The sequence below is a fragment of the Leucoraja erinacea genome, chromosome 3 (genome assembly GCF_028641065.1).
Source record: "Leucoraja erinacea ecotype New England chromosome 3, Leri_hhj_1, whole genome shotgun sequence".
In the NCBI taxonomy this organism is placed as follows: Eukaryota; Metazoa; Chordata; class Chondrichthyes; order Rajiformes; family Rajidae; genus Leucoraja; species Leucoraja erinaceus.
The window spans coordinates 888661-913251 of NC_073379.1; the positions used below are offsets into that span (position 1 = coordinate 888661).

General features: G+C 43.8%; 1 protein-coding gene across 1 annotated transcript in view; it reads right to left on the bottom strand.

Annotated features, from left to right (window-relative positions):
- The window catches only part of msh3 (mutS homolog 3 (E. coli)), a 236998-nt gene that overhangs the window by 116070 nt on the left and 96337 nt on the right, over window positions 1–24591 (bottom strand). The window contains exons 17-19 of the mRNA XM_055630464.1: window positions 20856–20972; window positions 18020–18127; window positions 5059–5173 (exon numbers count right to left, since the gene is read on the bottom strand). Coding sequence (XP_055486439.1) covers window positions 5059–5173; window positions 18020–18127; window positions 20856–20972 — 340 coding nt within the window. The remainder of the gene's footprint in view (window positions 1–5058; window positions 5174–18019; window positions 18128–20855; window positions 20973–24591) is intronic.

Here is a 24591-nt window from a genome sequence, read left to right on the forward strand (position 1 = left end):
AACGTGCTGTCTGAAACAATGGTGGACTCACCAAATTCTGAAAATAGATTGAACAGAAATTTTAATTCTATTTTTCTTTATTGATTATTAATTAGTACAGGTGTCAGGGGTTATGGGGAGAAGGCAGGAGAATGGGGTTAGGAGGGAGAGATAGATCGGCCATGATTGAATAGCGTACACTTGATGGGCCGAATGGCCTAGTTCTTCTCCTATCACTTATGAATTTATTACCTTCTGCCCCTGTCCCACTTAGGAAACCTGAACGTAAACCTCTGGAGACTTTGCGCCCCACCCAAGGACACGTGCGGTTCCCGGAGGTTGCAGGTGGTTGCCGGAGGTTGCAGGTAGTGGAAGCAGGTAGGGAGACTGACAAAAACCTCTGGGAACTGCACGGAAACCTTGGGTGGGGCGCAAAGTCTCCAGAGATTTCCGTTCAGGTTTCCTTAGTGGGACAGGGGCATTAGTGGGACAGGGGCAGGGACAATTCGCATCTGCTGTCTAAACTCCAGAGGATTTCAACCATTTTCTGTTCCTACATGTTGCTTTCCATGAAAACATTGGTCTCAACTCCACCCATTCATTGGCTTTAGTTCCAACGAAAAAATAAATGATCAGAGTATTGAAGTGTCTCAATATTTCCATATTCCCACAGCAATAATATCAGGTGCAAAATCCTGGGTTTTTTTTCCAAATGGCAGACTTCCCACAAATTGCAAGTGCCAGGCACAGAAATGAAACTTGTTTCACAGACATGCAAAATCAAAACATTATTTCAACTCAGGATTCTTCCAAATTATATTCTCTAGATAATTTTCTAACTATTAAGAGCAGTTGGAATAAAAAGGTAATATGTTTATATTTTCATTTATCAATTCAACTACATCAATTATTTTTTTCTAAACCTTTCCAATCAATCTAAGTGGTGGAGAAAAAAAATCCCAACAGCAGGACTGTTTCCATATGAAATCTTTAGAATTTAATCTCTCTGGACCTTGAGAATCATATCAATCTTTCAACATAGCAGAGTTTGCGCCTTATCATTGCTGCATATATAAAAATTATCCTTTGAGATTTCTGAGCAAAAGGGGGCAACACTGAAGCGCAGAGGTATAGTTGCTGCCTTACAGCACCAGATATCTGGGCTTGATCCTGATTACAGGTGCTGTCTGTATGGAGTTTGTGCATTCTCCCTGTGACCATATGGGCTTGCTCCAGGTGGTCATTAGTTAATAAGTGATAGGAGTAGAATTTGGCCATTCGGCCCATCAAGTCTACCCCGCCATTCAATCGTGTCTGATCGATCTCTCCCATCTAACCCCATTCTCCTGCCTTCTCCCCATAACGGTATTCCAGATTCCTCTCACATCCCCAAAACGTGCTGATTTGTAGGGTAATTGGCTTCTGTAAATAGTCCTTACTGCGTAGGATCTAACCAGTGCATGGGTGATCGCTGGTCGACATGAACATGGTGTGCTGAAGGGCCTGTACCCACCCCGTATCTCTAAACTAAACTAAATATTTAATTTAGAATTTCAAGTCTGCGATTCATCACCTTGTGGGTCAGTTTCCCAAAAAAACAATAAAAACCAGACCAGTCAGTTTAAACACTATCACGAGGGAAGTATTTAAGAAGGAACTGCAGGTGCTGGAAAATCGAAGGTACACAAAAATGCTGGAGAAACTCAGTGGGTACAGCAGCATCTATAAATTTGTATGTATTATATTTTATTAAAATATGCAAAAAAAGCAATGACATCTTTTTTTTTTGGCAATATAATTTGAAATCCAATGTATCTGGATTTATTTTTACAGGAAATATTCCGGTTCAGCTGATTTGCAGACGTTGAAGATTGCCTTGAACCAGACCATTTAACAGTGACTTTCAAGTTAATTTATTCTTTTGTTAATTAAAGTTTACCTTTATGCCCATCTTGTATAATCCTCCCTCAGCAAAACATTTTAAAGTAGAGTCAATTATATTTTTTTCTGGTTCCCTCTTTTGAATTGAATTGAATTGAATACCTTTATTGTCATTCAGACCTTACGGTCTGAACGAAATTTCGTGCCTGCAGTCATACATACAATCATACAATAATAAACAACACTAAACACAAATTAACATCCACCATAGTGAGTCCTCCAAGCACCCCCTCACTGTGGTCGAGGCAAAAATCTTAGGGCTGCAGTCTCTTCCCTCCTCTTCTCCCTCTGCGCTGAGGCGATTCCCCACCGGGCGATGGTACAAACAGTCCCGCGGCTCAACGAACCCCGCAAACGGGCCGGCTCAAACACCGCGTCCTAGGGTGGTTGAAGCTGCCGCCCTCCAGTCCAACGGACGCAGCCGCTGGCCCGCAGCTGAACACCAGACTCAGGTCACCGCCGCCAGAACGCCGTCCCAGCCACCGGAGCACCGTTCCAGCCCCGAGCCGGATCGCCCTCACGTGAGTGCCGTTCCTCCCTCAAGCTGGGCCGCTCCGACGGGAGCACCATTCCACCTCGAGCTGGGCCGCCCTCACGGGAGAGTCTCAGCCCCGTGCCGGGCCGCTCTCACGGGAGCGAGCCCAGGGCAAGTCCTGACTGGCTCTGCCTCCGTAGTCTCGAGGCCGCCAGCTCTGCCATTAGGCCTCAGCGCAGACGGAGGCAGAGTAGTGGGATACGATAAAAAAGTCGTATTCCCCCGAAGGGAGAGACAGCAAGCCCCTGTTTCAACCCCCCCCACACATAAACACAACCTAAAAAACAAAAACTAACTAGACAAAACGAAAAAAAAACAATATAAAAAAAGTAAAGACAAACGGACTGCAGGCGAGGCGTTTACCAGCGCCGCCACTTCCGGTTAAAGAATCAATTCTTTTATTAAAGAATCAATGTTTCTCTTCATGCCTCAATGTTTTGATATTCCATTAGAACAGGAAATCTAGTTAGATTGGATATGGAGAGGATGCTTCCAGTAAAGGGAGAGTTTGGGACCAGAATAAAAGAGTGGAGATGTGGAAGAATTTCTTTAGCCAGACGATAGTGAATCTGTGGAATTAATTGCCACAAGTGGCTTTGGAGGGCAAGTCATTGGGTATTTTTAAAACGGAGATTGATAGGTTCTTGATTAATAACGGTATCAATGTTACCAGGGAGAAGGCAGGAGAATGTGATTGAGAGGGAAAAATATTTAAGAAAGAATTACAGATGCTGGAACAATCGAAGGTAGACAAAAAAAAGCTGGAGAATCTCAGCGGACGAGGCAGCATCTATGGAGAGAAGGAATAGGCGACGGTCCAGGTCGAGACCCTTCTTCAGACAAATTCAGAAAAATAGATCAGCCATGATCGAATGGTGAAGCAGACTCGATGGGCCGAATAGCCTAATTCTGCTCCTATGTCTTATGATCTTATGATCTCTTGAGATTACTGATATAATTAATGTTGGTACATTTGAAGAGTTGCAATTTGGTACGAAGAATGTGAATCAAGTTAAGTTAGAGGATAGAATTTTAACAGGGTTTCAAGAAAGTAGAAAGCTGTGGCTTTGTATGCATTATCCATTGAAGTAGCACGGTAGATTGAGAAACTAAATAGGGGGGGGAAAAAAATTACAGAATTCTGGGCTTTATAAATCGGAGCAGAGGAGGAGGAGGAGGAGGAGGAAGATGATATACAAAGGAAAGTAGTTGGCGATGGTATTGATGGGAGAAAGGGAACCACAGGTGATAGTGAAAGGCAATGGAAAGAAGACAGTGTGGATCATATATTCCTACAAGTTCAAAACAAATGCAAAGAAGCATCGGCAGTTTGTATCATCATGTCCAATTTGAAAGAAAAGGTGATACATCAGAGAGCAAAAAAAAAAGAAAACACGTGACAATATATTAGAGGAAACTAAACTCTAACCCTCCCTTGGGAGAATTCTACCCGGTATCATCTCCACAATCAGTTTAGTTTAGTTTATTTCGTTTAGAGATACAGCGCGGTAACAGGCCCTTTCGGCCCATGCCGACCAGCAATCCCCGCATATTAACACTATCCTACACCCACTAGGGCCAATTTTTACATTTACCAAGCCAATTAACCTACAAACCTGGACGTCTTTGGAGTGTGGGAGGAAACTGAAGATCTCGGAGAAAACCCACGCAGTTCATGGGGAGAACGTACAAACTCTATACAGACGGCACCCGTAGTCGGGATCGAACCCGGGTCTCCGGCGCTGCATTCACTGTAAGGCAGCAACTCTACCGCTACACCACCGTGCCGAACGGAAACTAAACACTAATAATCCTCCAATGGACAATAGAAGGCTTTCTGCTTTACATAGAAACATAGAAAATGGGTGCAGGAGGAAGCCATTCGACCCTTCGGGCCAGCACCGCCATTCATTGTGATCATGGCTGATCGTCCCCTATCAATAACCCGTGCCTGCCTTCTCCCCATATCCCTTGACACCACAAGCCCCTAGAGCTCTATCTAACTCTCCTGGAGCTCTATCTAACTCATGACTCTTTCTTGAATCTTTGTTGTGAGTGTACTCTCTGATTTAACTTGGTTCTCATTCTTCCTACCAAATGCAGCTCTTCAAATGTATCAATCCATCATCTCCCTGCCCAGTCCAACAGCCTGCTTCCACCTCCATGATGAAGCATGTTCTTCCCTCATAATAGTATTGTGCCATCTTTGACCCTACCTTTGAGAACATATTCACACATGTTTACCTTAATTCAGCAAAGGAAGTTTGCCAAGTATTTAGCAGGTAAGTCACCAAACCTACCCTTTCATCAATATCAACAGAGTGGGAGATTGAAACTTTCATGTGGTTCACCCTGTTACGACTAATGCAATCAATCTGACGTGCACAAACAAGATCAAATAGAACAAGTTGACCTACAACTTTAGGCTGTGCACGCCATACGCAAGAAGATCAATATCAACCGATGCAAGATACACACTCTAAAACACTGTTTACATCGGCAAAACTGGTTATACAGCATTCTAGCAAAGGATATCTAATTAAGCAACCACATACATCAATTTTATTGCAAACTTTCATGGAAAATCTCCATTAGATACTCACTTGCAGTCCAGTGCCATTTGGAACATATTGCTCCTGTTCTCCCATAAGAATGTCAATCACTGGGTGCCTGCCATTCTTTATCACTATTTGCCTCTTTTCTTGCAGTACAGTTGGTCTGTATGATTGACATAAAAGATCATTCTTTAATTTCAGATTGCAACAGTATAATCTCTACATTCAGTGAAAGTGTTCATACTATCTTCTTTCTTATTTGATATTTTTCTGAAAGTCACATTATGATTACAGATAGGCGACCCTTAACTGTACTAATATAAAGTCTACTGTGACCACCTTAATCATCCAATGAGTCATCAATCAGAATGGTAGATTTCTATACGGCGGCGGCACATTGGCGGAGCGGTAGAGTTGCCACCTCACAGCGCTAGACCCCGGTTCAATCCTGACTACTGGTGTTGTCTATATGAAGTTTGTACGTCCTCCACGTGACCATGTGGGTTTCCTTCCACATTCCATAGACATACAGGTTTGTAGGTTAAATGTTTAAGAAGGAACTGCAGATGCTGGAAAATAGAAGGTAGATAAAACTGCTGGAGAAACTCAGCGAGTGAGGCAGAAGGGTTTCAGAAGAAGGGTTTCGGCACGAAACGTTGCCTATTTCCTTCGCTCCACAGATGCTGCTGCACCCGCTGAGTTTCTCCAGCATTTTTATCGCTGGTCGGCATGGATTCTGTGGGCTGAAAGGTGCCCAGAGCAGTAACAGCACTTTTATTGGGACAAGCTGTCCTGTTTATGAAGTATACAGCTTTATGATTAGTGTAGTCCAGTTTCGAGATACAGCGCGGAAATAGGCCCTTCGGACCACCGAGCCCACACCGCCCAGCGATCCCCGCACACTAACACTATCCAACACACTAGGGATAATTTACAGTTAATCTGCAAACCTATACGTCTTTGGAGTGTGGGAGGAAACCAAAATTCCCGGAGAAAATCCACGCAGTCACAGGGAGAATGCACAAACTCCATACAGACAGGATCAAACCCTGGCGCTGCAAGGCAGCAACTCTATCGCTGTACCACCGCAAACGACTCTCCGTATCTACGTTTAGCTCCAATAATTTTGGAAAACAACATTTTTTCTTGTTAGCCAATGTTAGGAAAACATCCCATTGTTGCATCGTTTTGAAATAGTGTACACAATGCATGCTGAAATTCTTACAACTTCCATTTACACATGATGTAGATAAAAATATTTTCTAAACTCAAGCTTTCTGGAGTAATAATGGTTGTCTTGCAATAACTTTAAAATAAGATCTTCACGCAGAAGGAAGATATTTCAATGGAAAGATTCAATTATAGTGATATAAGTATTTTTTGATTTCGTTAAATGGCATGAAATTTTATATAGGAATTTAATAACAAACAGCAAGAACTCTTCCAGTTGGTTACTGTTTTTAACAGCATTTAAGTGGTTCAATCGATCCATTTACAAACCGTAATAATAACCAACACAGAAACAAGCGACTATATCAATAACAGTTTATGTTCGTATTTTTATTAGAAACATAAATGTAACACGGTCAATATTGTGATTTGAAAGAAAGACGATGTAATATTTGAACGTGCAATACATGCTACACTTTAAATGATATACTGATTGAATCCTCAATGATGTTGCATAGGGATAGTTGACATCTGTAGGACACCTTTACTTTATTCCAATGTTCACATCGTAGCGCAGTGGTAGAGTTGATGCCTTACAGTGATAGAATTAGACTACGGATGAGAGAATGGGTGATACAATGATAGAACTAGTATGCGGATGATCGTTGATCAGTACGTTGAAGGGGCGTTTCCATGCTATATATCTCTAATCTCAAAACGTTTAGTTTAATTTAGAGATACAATGCAGAAACAGGCCCTTCGGCCCACCGGGTCCGTGCCGACCAGCAATCCCCGCACATTAACATACTCCTACACCCACTAGGGACAATTTTTACATTTACCAAGCCAATTAACCTACAAACCTGTACGTCTTTGGAATGTGGGAGGAAACCGGTGATCTTGGAGAAAACCCACGCAGGTCACGGGGAGAACGTACAAACTCAGACGGCACCCGTAGTCGGGATCGAACCCAGGTCTCTGGTGCTGCATTTGCTGTAAGGCAGCAACTCTGCCGCTGCGCCACCGTAGCTGCCCAACATATTGCTGGGACACTAACTGCTGAAGGAGACTACATGGGCCATCTCCTTTTGGCCTCTTCCAACTATTATCCTGGAAGGTCTCCTGTGTACCCAGTGCTAGACATCCATTCCGTCATTGAACCGAGTTGTAGAGAGATTCTTTGAGAGAACCTCAGAGCTCCCTCCTCCTTTTCCCTCCGCTCCATGGCAGCCATGATGTGTGTTCTAGCAATCTGGCTGGCTGTCAGCCATAGGGAGTGTGCCTTTGATGGCCCTTTGAAACCCTCGAGGTCGGCTGTGGGAATTGCCCCCCCCACCCCCACGGGGAACAAGGGCCAGGCATGGAGAGGGACAACTGATTCGCGGGACTTTAGTCAGAGGGTAGTGAATCTGAGGAACGCATTGCCACAGAGGGCTGTGGAGGCCAAGTCAGTGGATATTTCTAAGGCAGAGATTGCCAAATTCTTGATTAGAACAGGTGTCAAGGGTTATGGGAAGAAGGCAGGAAAATGGGATTCGGAGGCAGAGATCAGCCATGATTGAATGGCGGAGTGGACTCGATGGGCCGAGTGGCCTAGTTCTGCTCCAATAACTTGTGAACTGGATGGAGGCGATGATTGCAGCAGGCCTTTGAGGCCAGCTGTAGCTGGGACTGCAAAATACCGCCAAAATGGCACCTCTTGCACATGGACTCGGAGCTATTCTGTACAATTGTGCTTATGTACAGGGATAGTCTTGCTGAGCTGTGTGCAAAAAATGTATTTCACTGTACCTGGCACACGTGACAGTAAAGAAACCATTGAACTACATAGTTTGTGATTGCTGCACAATCGACAACTGTAATTAACACAGCCCAATCTGCCCAGCATGGCCACGGGTCTCATTTTACATCAGGGGAAAAGCTACTCAACAAGCCCAATCAGGCATTAACATCTGAAGAAGGGTCTGAACCAGAAACGTCACCCATTCCTTCTCTCCAGAAATGCTGCCTTCTTAAGGCAGCATCTCTTAATTCCTAAGGAGTTGGACAGGCTAGATGCAGGAAGATTGTTCCCGATGTTGGGGAAGTCCAGAACAAGGGGGTCACAGTTTAAGGATAAAGGGGAAATCTTTTAGGACCGAGATGAGAAAATCATTTTTCACACAGAGAGTGGTGAATCTGTGGAATTCTCTACCACAGAAGGTAGTTGAGGCCAGTTCATTGGCTATATTTAAGAGGGAGTTAGATGTGGCCCTTGTGGCTAAAGGTATCAGGGGGTATGGAGAGAAGGCAGGTACAGGATACCGAGTTGGATGATCAGCCATGATCATATTGAAGGGCCGAATGGGCTCGAAGGGCCGAATGGCCTACTCCTGCTCCTATTTTCTATGTTTCTATGCCTGTCCCGCTGTTACTCCATCATTTTGTGTCTATTTTCGGTGTAAACCAGCATCTGCAGTTCCTCCCAACACTAATACTAAATGCACCCACGTTTCAGCACACCAGATATATGCCCCATCTAATTTCTCAGCACGAGATACTATAACCATTTAGAGGCTTTCACTGTAGAATGTGTGATTGGATTTTGTTTTTAAATGGAGGTGGGATTTTTATCAGGCAGCAAAGGCTGGAACAGCAGAAGACTTAGGCTGTTGTTCCAGGACTGCTACCAACTGTGAATTTTTTGCTGATTAAAATAACAGAAACACAAATTTTAACACCTGGTGCGAAACTGGGAAAGAAACAAGAATCTATGAATCATTGATAATGAGGCCAATGCATTCGATGACTGGAGATTTTGAACAAATATGGAATTCATCCAAACAAAAGTGCCAATTTTTTTATTTCCAAGATGAAGGAAACAATCTGGATTTAAGTAACCAAGCCAAAGAGAACATACATAACCTACAAGATGAAATTATAACTCAAAATAAAATCCAAAATGCTGTGTCTGATGTCAATTGTAATCTCTTGCTTCAGGTGAAAGCAATACAAAAGGACAAAACCCAAAGATTCAGTTATACCACATGATCTGGGCATTTTACTGAATGGAATTTCAACACAATAGACTGAAGCAAAAAACAACCAAAAAAATTATTCTCCTGACTACAATGGCGTTCTTCACAGAACTACAGACTGATTTTGAGATCAGAGGCAGAGAATTCTGGTCTCTGGTGCGGCACGGTGGTGCAGCAGTAGAGTTACTGCCTTACAGCGCCAGTGAACCCAGGTTCAATCCTGCCCTCGTGTGTTGCATGTAATGGAGTTTGCGCATTCACCCCATGACCTGCGTGGGTTTCCTCCGGGTGCTCCGGTTTCCTCCCACATTCCAAAGATGTACAGGTTCGTAGGTTAATTGGCTTCAATAACATTGTAAAGTGTCCCTAGTGTGCATAGGATAGCATTAGGGTGCAGGGTTCACTGGTCGGCGCTGGCCACGGGGGCCTACATCTCCAAACTAAACCAAAAACTCTTGTAGTTTCAGACCCTTTTGCTGCAAGGCTTCATCCATGAGGCGTAAAGCACATTAGTTGATGATCATGTCGTTTCTGCATATTTTTAAAGTAATTTTACATAAAAGGAACAAGTGACAATTCAGTGGTTGGACAGATGAGAGAGATATGGACACCGATAAAAGGATAATACCATTCATTATAAGACCAGAAGGCATAAGAGTAGAATTAGGTCATCTCGCCATTTATATCATAGAAACATAAAAAATAGGTGCAGGAGGAGGCCATTTGGCCTTTCGAGCCAGCACCGCCATTCATTGTGATCATGGCTGATCGTCCCTATCAATAACCCGTGCCTGCCTTCTCTCCATATCCCTTGACTCCCCTAGAGCTCTATCTAACTCTCTCTTAAAACCATCCAGTGATTTGGCCTCCACTACCCTGATCCACTCCGCCGTTCGATCATTGCTAAACTATTTTTCCCCCCCAACCCGATTCTTCCGTCTTCACCCCTTAACCTTTGATGCCCTTCCCAATCAAAAACCCATCAATCACCAATTTAAAAATACCCAATGACTTGTCCTCCACAGCTGTCTGTGGCAAAGAATTCCACAGATTCACCACCTTCTGGCTAAAGAAATGCATCCAAATCTCCAATCTAAAGGCACGCCCTTTTATTCTGAGGACTCTGCTTCTACTACTGGAGTCAGACTCTCCCACTACTGGACACATCCTTTCCACGTCCACTCTATTGTGAAGTAGTCAAATACTTAAGAATTTAGAAGATTGAGGGGGGATCTTATAGAAACTTGCACATTTCTTAAGGGGTTGGACAGGCTAGATGCAGGAAGATTGTTCCCGATGTTGGGGGGAAGTCACATAGAAACATAGGGGTCACATAGAAACATAGATGCAGGAATTCGGCCCTTCGAGCCTGCACCGCCATTCAATATGAAACATAGAACTTAGGTGCAGGAGTAGGCCATTCTGATCCCCTTCAAGGGCCACATCTGCACGCCTCTTAAAATATGCAATGAATGGCCTGATACCCATGCCAACTCAGAGATTACCACTCCTGTGTGAAACCTGCCTTCTCATCTCGGTTTTAAAGGATTTCCCCCTTATCCTTAAGCTGTGACCCCTTGTCCTGGACTTCCCCAACATCGGGAGCAATCTTCCTGCATCTAGCCTGTCCAACCCCTTAAGAATTTTGTAAGTTTCTATAAGATCTCCTCTCAATCTTCTAAATTCTAGAGAGTATAAACCAAGTCTATCCAGTCTTTCTTCATAAGACAGTCCTGACATCGCAGGAATCAGTCTGGTGAACCTTCTCTGCACTACCTCTATGGCAATAATGTGCTTCCTCAGATTTGGAGACCAAAACTGTACGCAATACTCCAGGTGTGGTCTCACCAAGACCCTGTACAACTGCAGTAGAATCTCCCTGCTCCTATACTCAAATCCTTTTGCTATGAAAGCTAACATACCATGTCACAGTTTAAGTCTTTTAGGACCGAGATGAGAAAAACATTTTTTCACACAGAGAGTGGTGAATCTGTGGAATTCTCTGCCACAGAAGGTAGTTGAGGCCAGTTCATTGGCTATATTTAAGAAGGAGTTAGATGTGGCCCTTGTGGCTAAAGGGATCAGGGGGTATGGAGAGAAGGCAGATACAGGATACTGAGTTGGATGATCAGCCATGATCATATTGAATGGCGATGCAGGCTCGAAGGGCCGAATGGCCTACTCCTGCACCTATTTTCTATGTTTCTATGTTAATGAAAGGAATTTAAATAGCGTCACTGGAAACGTGTTTGCCCAACTGTATCTTAAAACAGTTTTGGAAGTAACTGTAGATTATACTGAATGTAGCTGGTTTATACTGAAGATAGACACAAAAAGCTGGACTAACTCAGCGGGACAGGCAGCATCTTTGCAGAAAAAGAATAGGTGTTGTTTTGAGTTGAGACCCTACTTCAGACTGAGAGTGAGGGGAAAGGAGAACAAAAGATATACTGTAGAAGGTATGTAGAACAAATGAACGAAAGATAATCAAAAAGCAACGATGATCAAGGAAATGTGGAGCCCACAATGGTTCATTGTTGGCTGCGGGGTTGGTGATGACGGTTATGCAGAGAGCCAAACTCAGCAGGACAACAGTGAAACTAGTACGATGATTAGGGTGGGAGAGGGACTGAGAGAGTGAGGATGAAAGGGATACTTAACATTAGAGAAATCAATATTCATACCTCTAGGGTGTAAGCTGCCCAAGGGAAATATGAAGTGCTCTTCCTCGAATTTGCTGTTCCTCCACTCTGACAATGGAGTAGGACCAGGATAGAAAGGTCAGTGTGGGAATGGGAAGGAAGGCTAAAGTGTGCGGGTTGTATCTTAAAAGAGAGGTATGGAAGGCATACAGGAAGAAATTGCCTTTCGCATGAGGTAAATGGGTACTTAATCAAAACCGTCAAAAAGCATTAGACTTAATCTTGATCGGGTAACAGAACAAAATAACCAAAATAATGGAGAGGAACTTATATTTATTTAGAGTTTCTTAGGTCAGTTATTGAGGGGGAAGATTTTCAATGCCCCCTCTCTCCTCCCGACTCCCTCCAATACTCAAAGGCAATGTGTAGGAAGGAACTGCAGATGCTGGTTTACATCGAAGATAGACACAAAAAGCTGCAGTAACTCAGCGGGACAGGCAGCATCCCTGGAGAGAAGGAATAGGTGACGTTTCGGGTTGAGACCCTTCTTCAGACTCCATTTCACATCAAGACCCTTTTCTCAACCCGAAACATCATCTATTCCTTCTTTCTGGAGATGTTTCCTGTCCCGCTAAGTTACTCCAGCATTTTGTGTCTACCCACAAAAGCGGGACAGTATTTAGGAAAAAAAATCCAAATTCCCTGTGCTTTTTCATGATAACCAAACAAACATTCCTCTGTCTTACATGTTCATCTGCTTTCACTTTGTTTAATCTTGGGAGTAGGATTTACGACTTTTTCTAGAGTCAATATGACATTAAGTGTTAACCACATGACTGGTAGTTGTGAAGGCCAGATTGAGTAGAGACTGGCAGTTTCAATTACTTGCATGACATTGTTTATTGAGAAAATAAAGACAGCACAGCAGTTTTTATTAAATTCCATTTCACAGCTTGACCTTTTTAAATGAGCAATCTGTCTTGATGCACTTTACTTCGGTGCAACAGGTTAGTGCAAATCCAGATATTAAAGAAAACAAAATTTTGCTTCCTTAGGAAGTAGCTGTTCACAGGATTTTACTTACCTTCACAGAAGGCTGTCGATTTTAATAAAAGGGAGGTTGGTTTGTGTGATGGTCTGGGCTATGTCCACAATTCTTTGCAATTTCTAAGTTTACAGTGCCCTACATAATGTTTGGGACAAAAAATCATTTATTTATTTGCCTTGGTACTCCACAATTTGAGATATGTAATAGAAAAAAAATTGCATGTAGTTAAAGTGCACATTGTCAGATTTTATTAAAAGCCATTTTTATACGTTTTGGTTTCACATTTATACATTGTCTCCCCATTTCATGGCACCATAATGTTTGGGACACGGCAATGTCATGTAAATGAAAGTAGTCATGTTTAGTATTTTGTTCCATATCCTTTGCATGCAATGACTGCTGGAAATCTGCGATTCATGGACATCACCAGTTGCTGGGTGTCTTCTCTGGTGATGCTCTGCCTGGCCTGTATTACAACCATCTTTAGCTTATGCTTGTTTTGGGGGCTAGTCCACCAGTTTTCTCTTCAACATATAAACGGCATGCTCAATTGGGTTCAGATCGGGTCATTGACTTGGCCACTCAAGAATTGACCATTTTTTAGCTTTGAGCCAGTACCTTCAGCAGCCATACATACATGCCCAGGCCATAACACCCCCACCACCATGTTTCACAGATGAGGTGGTATGCTTTGGATCTTGAGCAGTTCCTTCTCTCCTCCATACTTTGCTCTTGCCATCACTCTGATATAAGTTAATCATCGTCGCATCTGTCCACAAGACCTTTTTCCAGAACTGTGATTGTTCTTTTAAGTACTTCTTGGCAAACTGTAACCTGGCCATCCTATTTTTGCGGCTAACCAGTGGTTTGCATCTTGGCGTGTAGCCTCTGTATTTCTGTTCATGAAGTCTTCTGCGGACAGTGGTCTTTGACAAATCCACACCTGACTCCTGAAGAGTGTTTCTAATCTGTAGGAAAAGGGGTTTGGGGATTTTTCTTTATTAGAGAGAAATCCTCTGTCATCAGCTGTGGAGGTCTTCGTTGGCCTGCCAGTCCCTTTGCGATTAGCAAGCTCACCAGTGCTCTCTTTCTTCTTAATGATGTTCCAAACAGTTGATTTTGGTTAACCTAAGGTTTGGCTGATGTCTCCAACAGTTTTATTCTTGTTTCTCAGTCTTATAATGGCTTCTTTGACTTCCATTGGCACAACTTTGGTCCTCATGTTGACAAACAGCAATAAAAGTTTCCAAAGGTGATGGAAAGACTGGAGGAAAGACTAGGTGCTGGGAGCTCTCTTATACCTGCATGAAGGAGCACACCTGAGCAATACCCTGAAATGGGGGGGGGGGGGGGGGGGGAGGACTATGTATAAATACTATGTATAAACAAATTGTGAAGTACAGAGGCAAATAAATAAATGTTTGTCCCTAACATTATGGTGGGCACTGTATATGTTATGTGCTACAGCTCAATACTGACATACATCAAACAAAAGTTGTAAAGCAATATCAGAGTACAAAGCATAGTGGTTGATACTGAACTAGTAATTCAGACGTTTACACAGAAGTCTTAATGCACCACGGCAGGTGAGGAATTTAAATTTAGTTAATTCAATCTAAGTGAAAAGTAATGGTTAATATAAAACTACAGGATTTTCATCAAAAGACAAAGGGAGGGAATATGCGCAGTCCATCCAGCCCATGTCACAACAGTAACACCCTTGTATCATTGAAAAAAAAAGTTACCTGGAATGATGTTGTACATGAGACCATTCAGCCCATTAAGGACAGCACAATGGTGCAGCGGATGAAATGCTGCCTTACAGCGCCAGAGACCCGGGTTCGATTCTGACCTCGACACCTGCCTGTACGGAGTTTGTACATTCTCCCTATGACCGCATGGGATTTCTCTGGAGGGCTCTGGTTTCCTCCTACACTCCATGACTTGCGGGTTTGTAGGTTAATTGGCTTCTGTACATTGTCCCTAGCGTGTAGGATAGAACCAGTGTACGGGGGATGGTTGGCTGGCTTGGACACGGTGGGCTCAACAGGCCTGTTTTCACGTTGTATCTCTAAACTAAGCTCAAATATTATAATTCGCCTCTGACCAACCAAATTTGGGGTAGGATTAAAGGGCCTATCCCACGAGCATGCGACTGCATGCGGCGAGCGCGACCAAACCGGAAGCGGGAGCCGCTCGGAGGTCGAGTGATCCCGTACGAGTTGATTTGAAGTTCGAGCAAAATCCGCGGGAAGTTCGCGCTAGGCGTACGCTGTCAAGATGCTGCGTACGGCGTCGAATCGGTGCGTACGGCCGCAATGTGGCTGCGGGCCGGCAGGCCGTTGCCGCGCGGAATTTTTGAACAGTGTCAGATTTTCAGAGCCCCGCGCGATGTCGGGACCAGCTCCGCACAACTCCATACGGCTCCGACGATCGAAGTGGGACCGGCCCCGCGAGGCCCTACGGCTCAAGCGACCACGTTAGGTCGTGCTTGCCGCATGCAGTCGCATGCTCGTGGGACAGGCCCTTAACAGTGTACTTATCAATGCACCATTTCATTGTGGATTCAATCGAACATTACAAATGAACAGAAGACGCAAAGTGACTCAGCAGGTCAGCAGCATCTCTGGAGAACATGACATTTTGGGATGGGACCCTTCAGAATGATTTGGCCAGAGATGAAAAGATTGGTGTGACACAAAAGGATTGAATAGTTGCAATTTGTGAAGCTAGAGGAAGGATTGTAGGTGGAAGGAGAGGGAGGGGAGATGTATGAAAAAGAAAAAAAGTACACAAGCTCAGTTAAATGTGGAGAACAAGAATTTGATTTCTAATTGCCCGATTTTGCCATACAAAGTGTGTCATGCTGAAAGTTCACCCCTTAGCTTTCATTAAATTCCCTGACAGAACATCAAACTACAGTACTAACCAGTGGTTAATCATTAAACAAGCCAAAAATTGTTCAGGCTGACGCATTTGGGCATCAGTTTGTAAACAGCATGAAAAATCTTAATTGCCATCTGACAATCTTCGTGACACAAGCTAATTTCGACAAAGAACTTTGCAATTATTAAATTAAATTACTTAACCGTTTCTTTTCAACTCATTCAAGGTAACAATTCAGTGAAACCTTTCTTCAACCTGCCAAACATTGGTCACCCGAAAAAGGGCACAGCAAACCAACATTAATGGAATTTGTGATTAGATACAAAACTTTTATGGTATCTTTATTTTAAGAAGCTGCATTCCCATTATTTAATACACCTTTATCAAATAATTAAACCAGTAAATGGTGTTTTAAAGATTTTTTAATTTAGTGCAGACACCATGTGCAAAAGGGCGGCATTGTGGGGCAGCTGGTAGAACTTCTGCATCACTGGGTCAGAGACCCAGGTTTGATCTTGACCCCGGGTGCTGTGCGGAGTTTGCACGTTCTTCCTGTAACCACGTGGGTTTCCGCTGGGTGCTCTGGTTTCCCCCCACATCCCGAAGACGCGTGGGTTTAATTGGCCTCTGTAAAATTGCCCCTTATGTATAGGCAGTGGGATAACAGAGAACCAGTGTGAATGGGTGAATGAAGGTGGGCAGTAGGGCCTGTTTCCGTGCTGCATCACCAAACCAACACTCTTCTCACATGTCCTTCCTCTCTTATTATTCCCTGAAAATCCATTCAATTTTCTCAACCTGTTTACAGCTAAAATTAGCCATAAACTCTCTCGATGTGCACTTCAAACGCCCAAGTACACAAAAAAATGTGAAAGGAGAAATTGACAAGACTGGAGTCATTCAGCCATAGAATTCATATCTGTCGACAATAAGCTATTCCAAATTCTGTAACTGCAGTTCTCAAACAATCATTGTGTTGCTTGCAGTACAACTCAAGGACCAAGAATAAAATTATGAGAGAGACGAAAAAGGAAGAAAACTTTCACAACAGTAGTCCGTAGTTTATTCTTCAGAAAATTTCTCATATCTCATTATTTCATACTTGTCATCTCTATCAATGATTTGGATGAGAATGGACAAGGCATGATTAGTAAATATGCAGATGACACTAAAGTGCAGGGTGATATTGTAGATGGGGAAGATGGCTGTCAAAAACTGCAGCAGGATGTTGGGTCGGTTGGGCAGGTGAGCTGAGGAATGGTTGATGTAGTTGAATGCAGAAAATGTGCAGTGTTACATTTTGGAAAGTCAAACCAGGGCAGGACCTTCACAGTGAATGGTACGGTTCTGTGGGGTGTCGTGGAGTAGAGGCATCTAGGAGTGCAAGTGCATAGCTCCTTGAAAGTGGGCCCATAAGTAGATAGAGTGGTCATGAAGGCTTTTGCACATTGGCCTTCATCAGTCAGAGTATTGAGTATAGAAGTTGGGAGGTCATGTAACAGCTATACAAGACATCAGCGGGGCCATATTGTGTTCAGTTTTGGTCACCCTGTTATGGGATATGGTCCACGTCGGTGGACCTCAGATTTTCCCTCCAGATTTTAGCCCTCACCTACATATTAGGTGCAATTCACAATGTCAAATTAATCTTGTAACTTTTGTATATTTGGAATATGGGAGGAAACCCATGTTCTTCTTCAAGGGAGGCCATACAAATTTCACGCAGACAGTACCCGAGATCATGACTGAACCTGGGTCTCTGATGAGGCAGAGGCTCTATCATCTCCGCCACCTTTGTCAGCGATTTAAGGTTAGGTTTTTCCTTGGAAAAAAGGAAACCAAAGAGAGGTTTAATTAAAATGCATCGCATTGTTGGGGATGAGACAGAAAGTAGAAAGGATCTCAAAATCAAAATCAAGAGTTGCCCGATGACAGACGTTGAGGAAATGTAGCAAAAATATACTTCTGGAGTAAATCAGTGGGTCTGGCAGCATATCTGAAGGACATGGATAGGTGATGTTTCAGGTCGGGACCCTTCTTCAAACATTGATGTTTATGACAAACCTATAATTGTTATCGATACAAGATGCCAGCACCAATCCATGTGGTGCACCACTGCTCATAGACTTCCAATCACAAATGCACCTCTCCATTATTGCCCTCTGATGATCTACACCAGGAGAGGGTGCCCTGAGCATTCAAAGGCAGTAGCAGAAAAAGGCAAAGGTAAGATTAAACTTTATTACCTGGAATATCCTCCTTGCTTAGCAACTGCTGCCAATGAAAAGGTACAGTCAATGGTTGCCAGGTGACCAATTGCCTTTCTTATTCCATGGTAGTGTTCACCAAACTGACTGTGCATGAACAGAATGAGAATTACATTGAGAAAATCAGTCAAAGAGTACGATAAACATTCCTTCAACAAGTTAATATACATTTCTCGTGAATCACGGTACAGTATTTTCATCATCAAACACACATGCACTAGATTTTAAAACTAATTAAAGAAATCAATTGAATAATTTTCTCCAAACCACAAAAATGACTCTTTTCACTCAGACTTTAGGGCGGCACGGTGGCGCAGCGGTGGAGCTGTTGCCTTACAGCGCCAGAGACCCCAGTTCGATCCTGACTACGGGTGCTGTCTATATGGAGTTTGTACGTTCTCCCCATGACCTGCGTGGGCTTTCCCCGGGTGCCCCGGTTTCCTCCCACACTCCAAAGACGTACAGGTCTGTAGGTCAATTGACGTCGGTGAGGATTGTAAATTACGTGTAGGATAGTGTTAGAGTAAGTGTACGGGTATCATTGGTCGCCTTGTTTCCACGGTGTATCTCCAAACTAAACACAATTAAAAAATATTTTATTTTCTAATATGCTACTAAATCGTCTAACAATTATCTTTAATCTATGTTCCTTGGTTACAGATTTCTCTGCCAACCAGGTCCTTCCATAAACCTTCAATTTTTATTTGCACACATAATTTAATTGCCTTTTTCCTGCACAGCCACCTCCAGTTCAAAGAAAATAGCCCAGTCTGTGGCCTAAATTTCCCCATTGTGCCTCCATTCTCAAATTTCTCCCGTAGCGTCCCTAAAGTTAATCGCATTTCTCCAATAAACTGGTGACCAGAACTACACAAGGTCCTCTAAATGCGGCCTAACTGATCCTTTCATATCAGGACCTTCATGGGCAATGTCGATAGTGACAGTTCATAAGTTCTCGGAGCAGAATAAGACCATTCGGCCCATCAGTCTACTACACCATTCAATCATGGCCGATCTATCTTTCCCTCTCAACCGAATTCTCCTCCATTCGGCCCATAACCCCCGACACCCGTACCAATCAAGAATCTGTCAATCTCTGCCTTAACGATATCCATTGACTTGGCCTCCACAGCCTTTTGTGGCAATGAATTCCACAGATTTACCACCCTTTGACCAAATACATTTCTTCCCATCTCCTTTCTAAAAGGTTCATCCGTTTATTCGGAGGCTGGCCTCTGCTCCTAGACTCTCCCAATAGTGGAAACATCCTCTCTGCATCCACTCTATCCAGGCCTTTCACTATTGGGGGGGGGGGGGGGGGGGGGGGGGGGGGGGGGGGGGGGGATGGGAGATTGCAACCTGCATGTGGTCCTCCCCATTTCAACGAATGCAATCAACCTGGCGTGCACAATCAAATAAGATCAAATGGAACAAGTTGTCCTTCAACTTTAGGCTGTGCACGTCATACGCAAGAAAAAGATGACTATTTGGTAAGTTTCAATGAGGTCTCCCCCTCAACCTTTTAAACTCCAGCAAGAACAGGCCCAGTGCCGTCAAACGTTCATCATATGTCTACCCAATCATTCCTGGGATCATTTTCATAAACCTCCTCTGGATCCTCTCCAATGTGTGGGACAGGTGTGAAGCCAGCAACACTCTCACAGCTTTCTAATTGTGGAAGCTTGGTCGTGACAAAGCGCATTGACTGAAACTCAATAGACGGGAGATGATTTAAATAATAATGTGTTCTTTTGTTTTAGAACTAGCAGAATTGTTTATGGAACTTAATCATGTTGAAATGCCTACCTACTTTATTTAAACTGGAATTCATTTTCAGCCATGTACTATGGGTGCACATACCCTCTTAATTTCCAAGAAACCAACCTATCTAATGTGGTAGACACAAAATGCTCAGCGGAATAGGCAGCATCTCTGGAGAGAAGGTTTCAGGTCGAGACCATTCATCAGACGAAGAGTCAGGGGAGAGGGAAACTAATCTACTCCTGTGTCAAACTGCTTAACCACAGATTTACATTTAAGTTACAACTATTAAAATCAGAGGGTTTGGACGTGGACTAATATCAAACAACACCAATAAACAGTCAAGTCAACAACATATGTGCTGGTTATTGATAATTGCATAATTACATGCTCATTTGGATACTTTTAATGTTTAATTTCCAACTAAAACATTTTGTTAATCGTGCTAATACATCTGTGTCACTGCTATAACTGTTTTGGTTTGAGATACAGCGCGGAAACAGGCCCGTTGGCCCACCGGGTCCGTGCCGACCAGCGATCCCCGCACATTAACACTATCCTACACCCACTAGGGACACTTTTTACATTTACACCAAGCCAATTAACCTACAAACCTGTACGTCTTTGGAGTGAGGGGGGAAACCGAATATCTCGGAGAAAACGCACGCAGGTCACGGAGAACATACAAACTCCGTAGTCGGTATTGAACCCGGGTCGCCAGCGCTGCATTCGCTGTAAGGCAGCAACTCTACCGCTGCGCCACCGTGACTGTTCACAACTGTGGAATGAGAAATCTATGCAAAATGTGACTGTTCAATAGCTAATAAACTTCCAATACTAATTTATTGGCATTGTATTTCTACGTTGCTATGCCAGAACAGCAGAAATACAATGCATTAACAGAACATCTTTAGACTTCAGATCTTGACTGAAGCACCAACTTACAAAACAAAAATGTGTACATGTTGAACAATTTAATTTCACGTTTGCATTCTCTATTATTCTTTATTGCTTCAACAATCAGGCTGTCAAAGAGTTAATACGCTTGACATACTCCAGCAGTTGTAGCCACTCTGCGCTGCAGTCGAGGACAAGTTGCTCACGAAGCTGGCACAAGCACCGGTACTGCTCCACAATGAATGGGGTGTGGAAGCGAACGACAGCTTTTGTACTGCAGGGGAAAAAAAAGGGAACAGAACCAAGGTCACCAAAGTATTCGTTATGTCACTACCAGAGGAAGTTGATTCAGAATGGCTCTTTCTGAATTAACCTTGGAAAAAGAATGAAAAAAATATTGCTGTTATACAAAGTCAATTTTCCACACAGTTCATTATGTCACAGGAAGCATCCAATAATTAACTTGCAGCTCTTCAAAGTAAAATCAGATGAGAGGTAGAAGTATAATTTCAAAGAGAAGTATAATTTAATATCAGAACCTTGCTTGCGTAAATAGATTTAATGAACAGGAAAATAAAGTTACATCGTTACGTCATAGGGTGGCACGGTGGCGCAGCGGTAGAGTTGCTGCCTTACAGCACTTACAGCGCCAGCGACCCGGGTTCGATCCTGGCTACGGGTGCTTGTCTGTACGGAGTTTGTTCGTTCTCCCCGTGACCTGCGTGGGTTTTTTCCGAGATCATCGGTCTCCTCCCACACTCCAAAGACGTACAGGTTTGTAGGTTAATTGGCTTGGAATAAACGTAACGATTGTCCCTCGTGTAGGATAGTATTAACATGCGGACATCGCTGGTCGGTGCGGACTCGGTGGGCCGAAGGGCCTATTTCCGCGCTGTATTCCTACACAAAACTAATCATTAAGCTGGAGTTCTTCATAAAGAAGTCAGTTTGTCCCAATAAAAGTGCTGTGATTATTGCTCTAAAACCGGTACATGTCCAATCTTTGGGATTGCCCAAAGCAAATCTGCAATGGGTCAGCAGAAAGTGCCAAAAGTTGTGGAGTGCAGTGGTGAGACAAACCACAACGCATATTTAAACAATTTATCACACTCCGCATATACAAAAACAAAATCACCAAATTATGGAATGATACAGCACAAAAGGTCACAGTTAGTAGTCTGTGGCAGTTTAATAGTTTTCCCTACTTATATTCTTCTATACACTAAGGAACCCTCTGTGCATCTCTCTGCAATTGGATCCTCGACTTCCTCATCCACAGGCCACAGTCTGTTCGATTTGGCGGAAACACTTCATCCTCAGTAACAATTAGTACGGGAGCACCCTGCTTTACTTACGAAGAATAAAGGGAAGAGATAAGACTTTGCCTTCCATCACATTGAGGTGTTGGAGACTCACTGTGATGGATGTTTATGTAAACTATGTTAAGTGTGGGTCTTGGGTTTTTTTGTAATGTAAAAAACTGTAGTAAATGTTATTTCGTTCAAACCTAGCTTTGAATGACAATAAATAGCATTCCATTCCATTCCATTCTATACTCATGACTGTGTAGCCGGACATAGTGCGAACTCTATCATCAAGTTCGCCAACGACACCACGGTTGTGGGACGTGTCACTGATGGGGGACGAGTCAGAGTATAGAAGTGAGATCGTCCAACCGACCACATGGTGCCAGCACAACAACCTGGCTCACAACATCAATAAGACCAAGGAACTGATTGTGGACCTTGGAATGGGAAGGATGAGGACCCACTATCCTGTTCACATCAATGGGACGATGGTGGGGAGGGTCAAAAACTTCAAATTCCTGGGTGTACATATTTCCGACGATCTTTCCTGGACCCAGCACATTGATGCAATTATAAAGAGGGCACATCAGCAACTCTACTTCCTGAGAAGATTACGGAGATTCAGCGTGTCGAAGAGGATTCTCCTAAACTTCTTCAGGTGCACTAGTAGAGAGCATTCTGACTGGTTGCATCGTGGCCTGGTTCGGAAACTTGAACGTCCAGGAGCGGAAAAGACCACAAAAAGTTGTGACCACTGCCCAGTCCATCACCGGCTTTGACCTCTCCACTGTCGAAGGGATCTATCGCAGTCGCTGCCTCAAAAAGGCAGCCAACATTATCAAAGATCCCACACCATCCTGGCCACACACTCATCTCACTACTGCCATCAGGAAGAAGGTACAGGAGCCTGAAAACTGTAACGTCCAGGTTCAGAAACAGCTTCTTCCATACAGCCATCAGGCTATTAAACACAACAACGAATAAGCTCTGAGCTCTGAATTGCAAAAGACTATTATTATTGCACTATATTTTTATTTATTGAACTTTTTCTTTTCTTTCCCCGTTATGTACTATGTTTACATATTCAGTTGTGCTGCAGCAAGTAAGAATTCCATTGTCCCATCCGGGACATACGACAAGAAAACACTCTTGACAAACACAGCTTCTCCATCCATGCATTAAAGCCTCTCATCCATGCATTGAAGCCCATCTAACGCCAGCAGTGCAACAGCGGCCAGACGGGAGTCGGGCGCTCCCGCAACTAGCCTGAAAGAAAGGAACGTTAGGTAAGTACTTACCTTAATCGGTCATTTCCTTGTGTTTTTTGCTCCAGGGGGAGCAAAGCAGCAGAGGGAAGCGGCCCCCGTTCGACTCCAGTGAAAGGAGCCGACAGTGGAGGGGGGAGAGGCGGCAACGGGACCGCACACGCTGCGGTCCACATACACGGGTGCTGCGCTGATGCCCGGTCCGCTAAACAGCTGTTTGACTAACAGCAGCGGTCCGGAGGGAAATTTAAAAACCGGCTGGCACCCCTGCAGACTCCCGACAAGGAGACTCGCCGCCCGAGAACCGCTGATATGCCGCCCAAAAACGGCAGACAGCCTCTAACAACAAGGTAAGACCAAACCTCAGGCTGGAGACAGACACGGAAGATGGGATCAGCACTTCATACAAAAAACAAGTATGTCTGTTTCCCCAAGCCAGAGGAGGTCATGGAGCTCTAAAAACTCCCGAAAAACTGCCAAGGGAGCTAACACTCCCACTCCAGTGCTATTGCACTGGCCATCTCCCTTGTCGAGGGATTGATGGGACCAGAGCTGGGCTGGTCAAAGAAGAGGGGTCACTGCCTGAACAACATCGGGAGTATGCTTGAGGTACAGGATCAGGAACAGCTGCTGGGTGTGGCCGCTATGTGGCTTCACCACTAGCGAGATAAATTTCAGTCTCGACTGACAGACCAGCTTACTACCTGTTCTTTTAAAAGAACCTCTCCAAGACAGGTAGTCATGAGGTGTTGGATTCATCACGCCTCCCCTAAATTACATTACTCAAAGTGCCCACCATTATTGGGGGATACATTGAGCATCGCTCTCAAAAAACCCAATATTTAAAAATGAATTTGATATGCCTGATGTCGGCTATCATTCACATGCTCTTCCAGAGGTCAGGGTAGTATGGCAAAACACCTGACCCTACTGTTCGCAGTGCCCCGCAACTTCTCAGGAAGTTATAAAACCTGCCTTCAACCAAAATTCACAAGACTGTGAGAACGCCGACACAACAACTTAGCCAGACAGAAGGATCCGTGATCAAGCCAAGTTTTTAAAAAGGTACACAAAAAATCTGGAGAAACTCAGCGGGTGCAGCAGCATCTATGGAGCGAAGGATATAGGCAACGTTTCGGGCCAAAAACCCTTCTTCAAACAAAGTTTTTCAAAATACTGGAAGACGTGTCAAAAATATCGGGGTAAGGCGGCAGTGTCTGGAATGAGCACCACACGTAAACCAGTCAGCAGTACCTCTAATGCATCCACCAGCTGGGTATACCTTATGGTACTGGTGAAAGCTCGGGGCCTGCATGCCAAT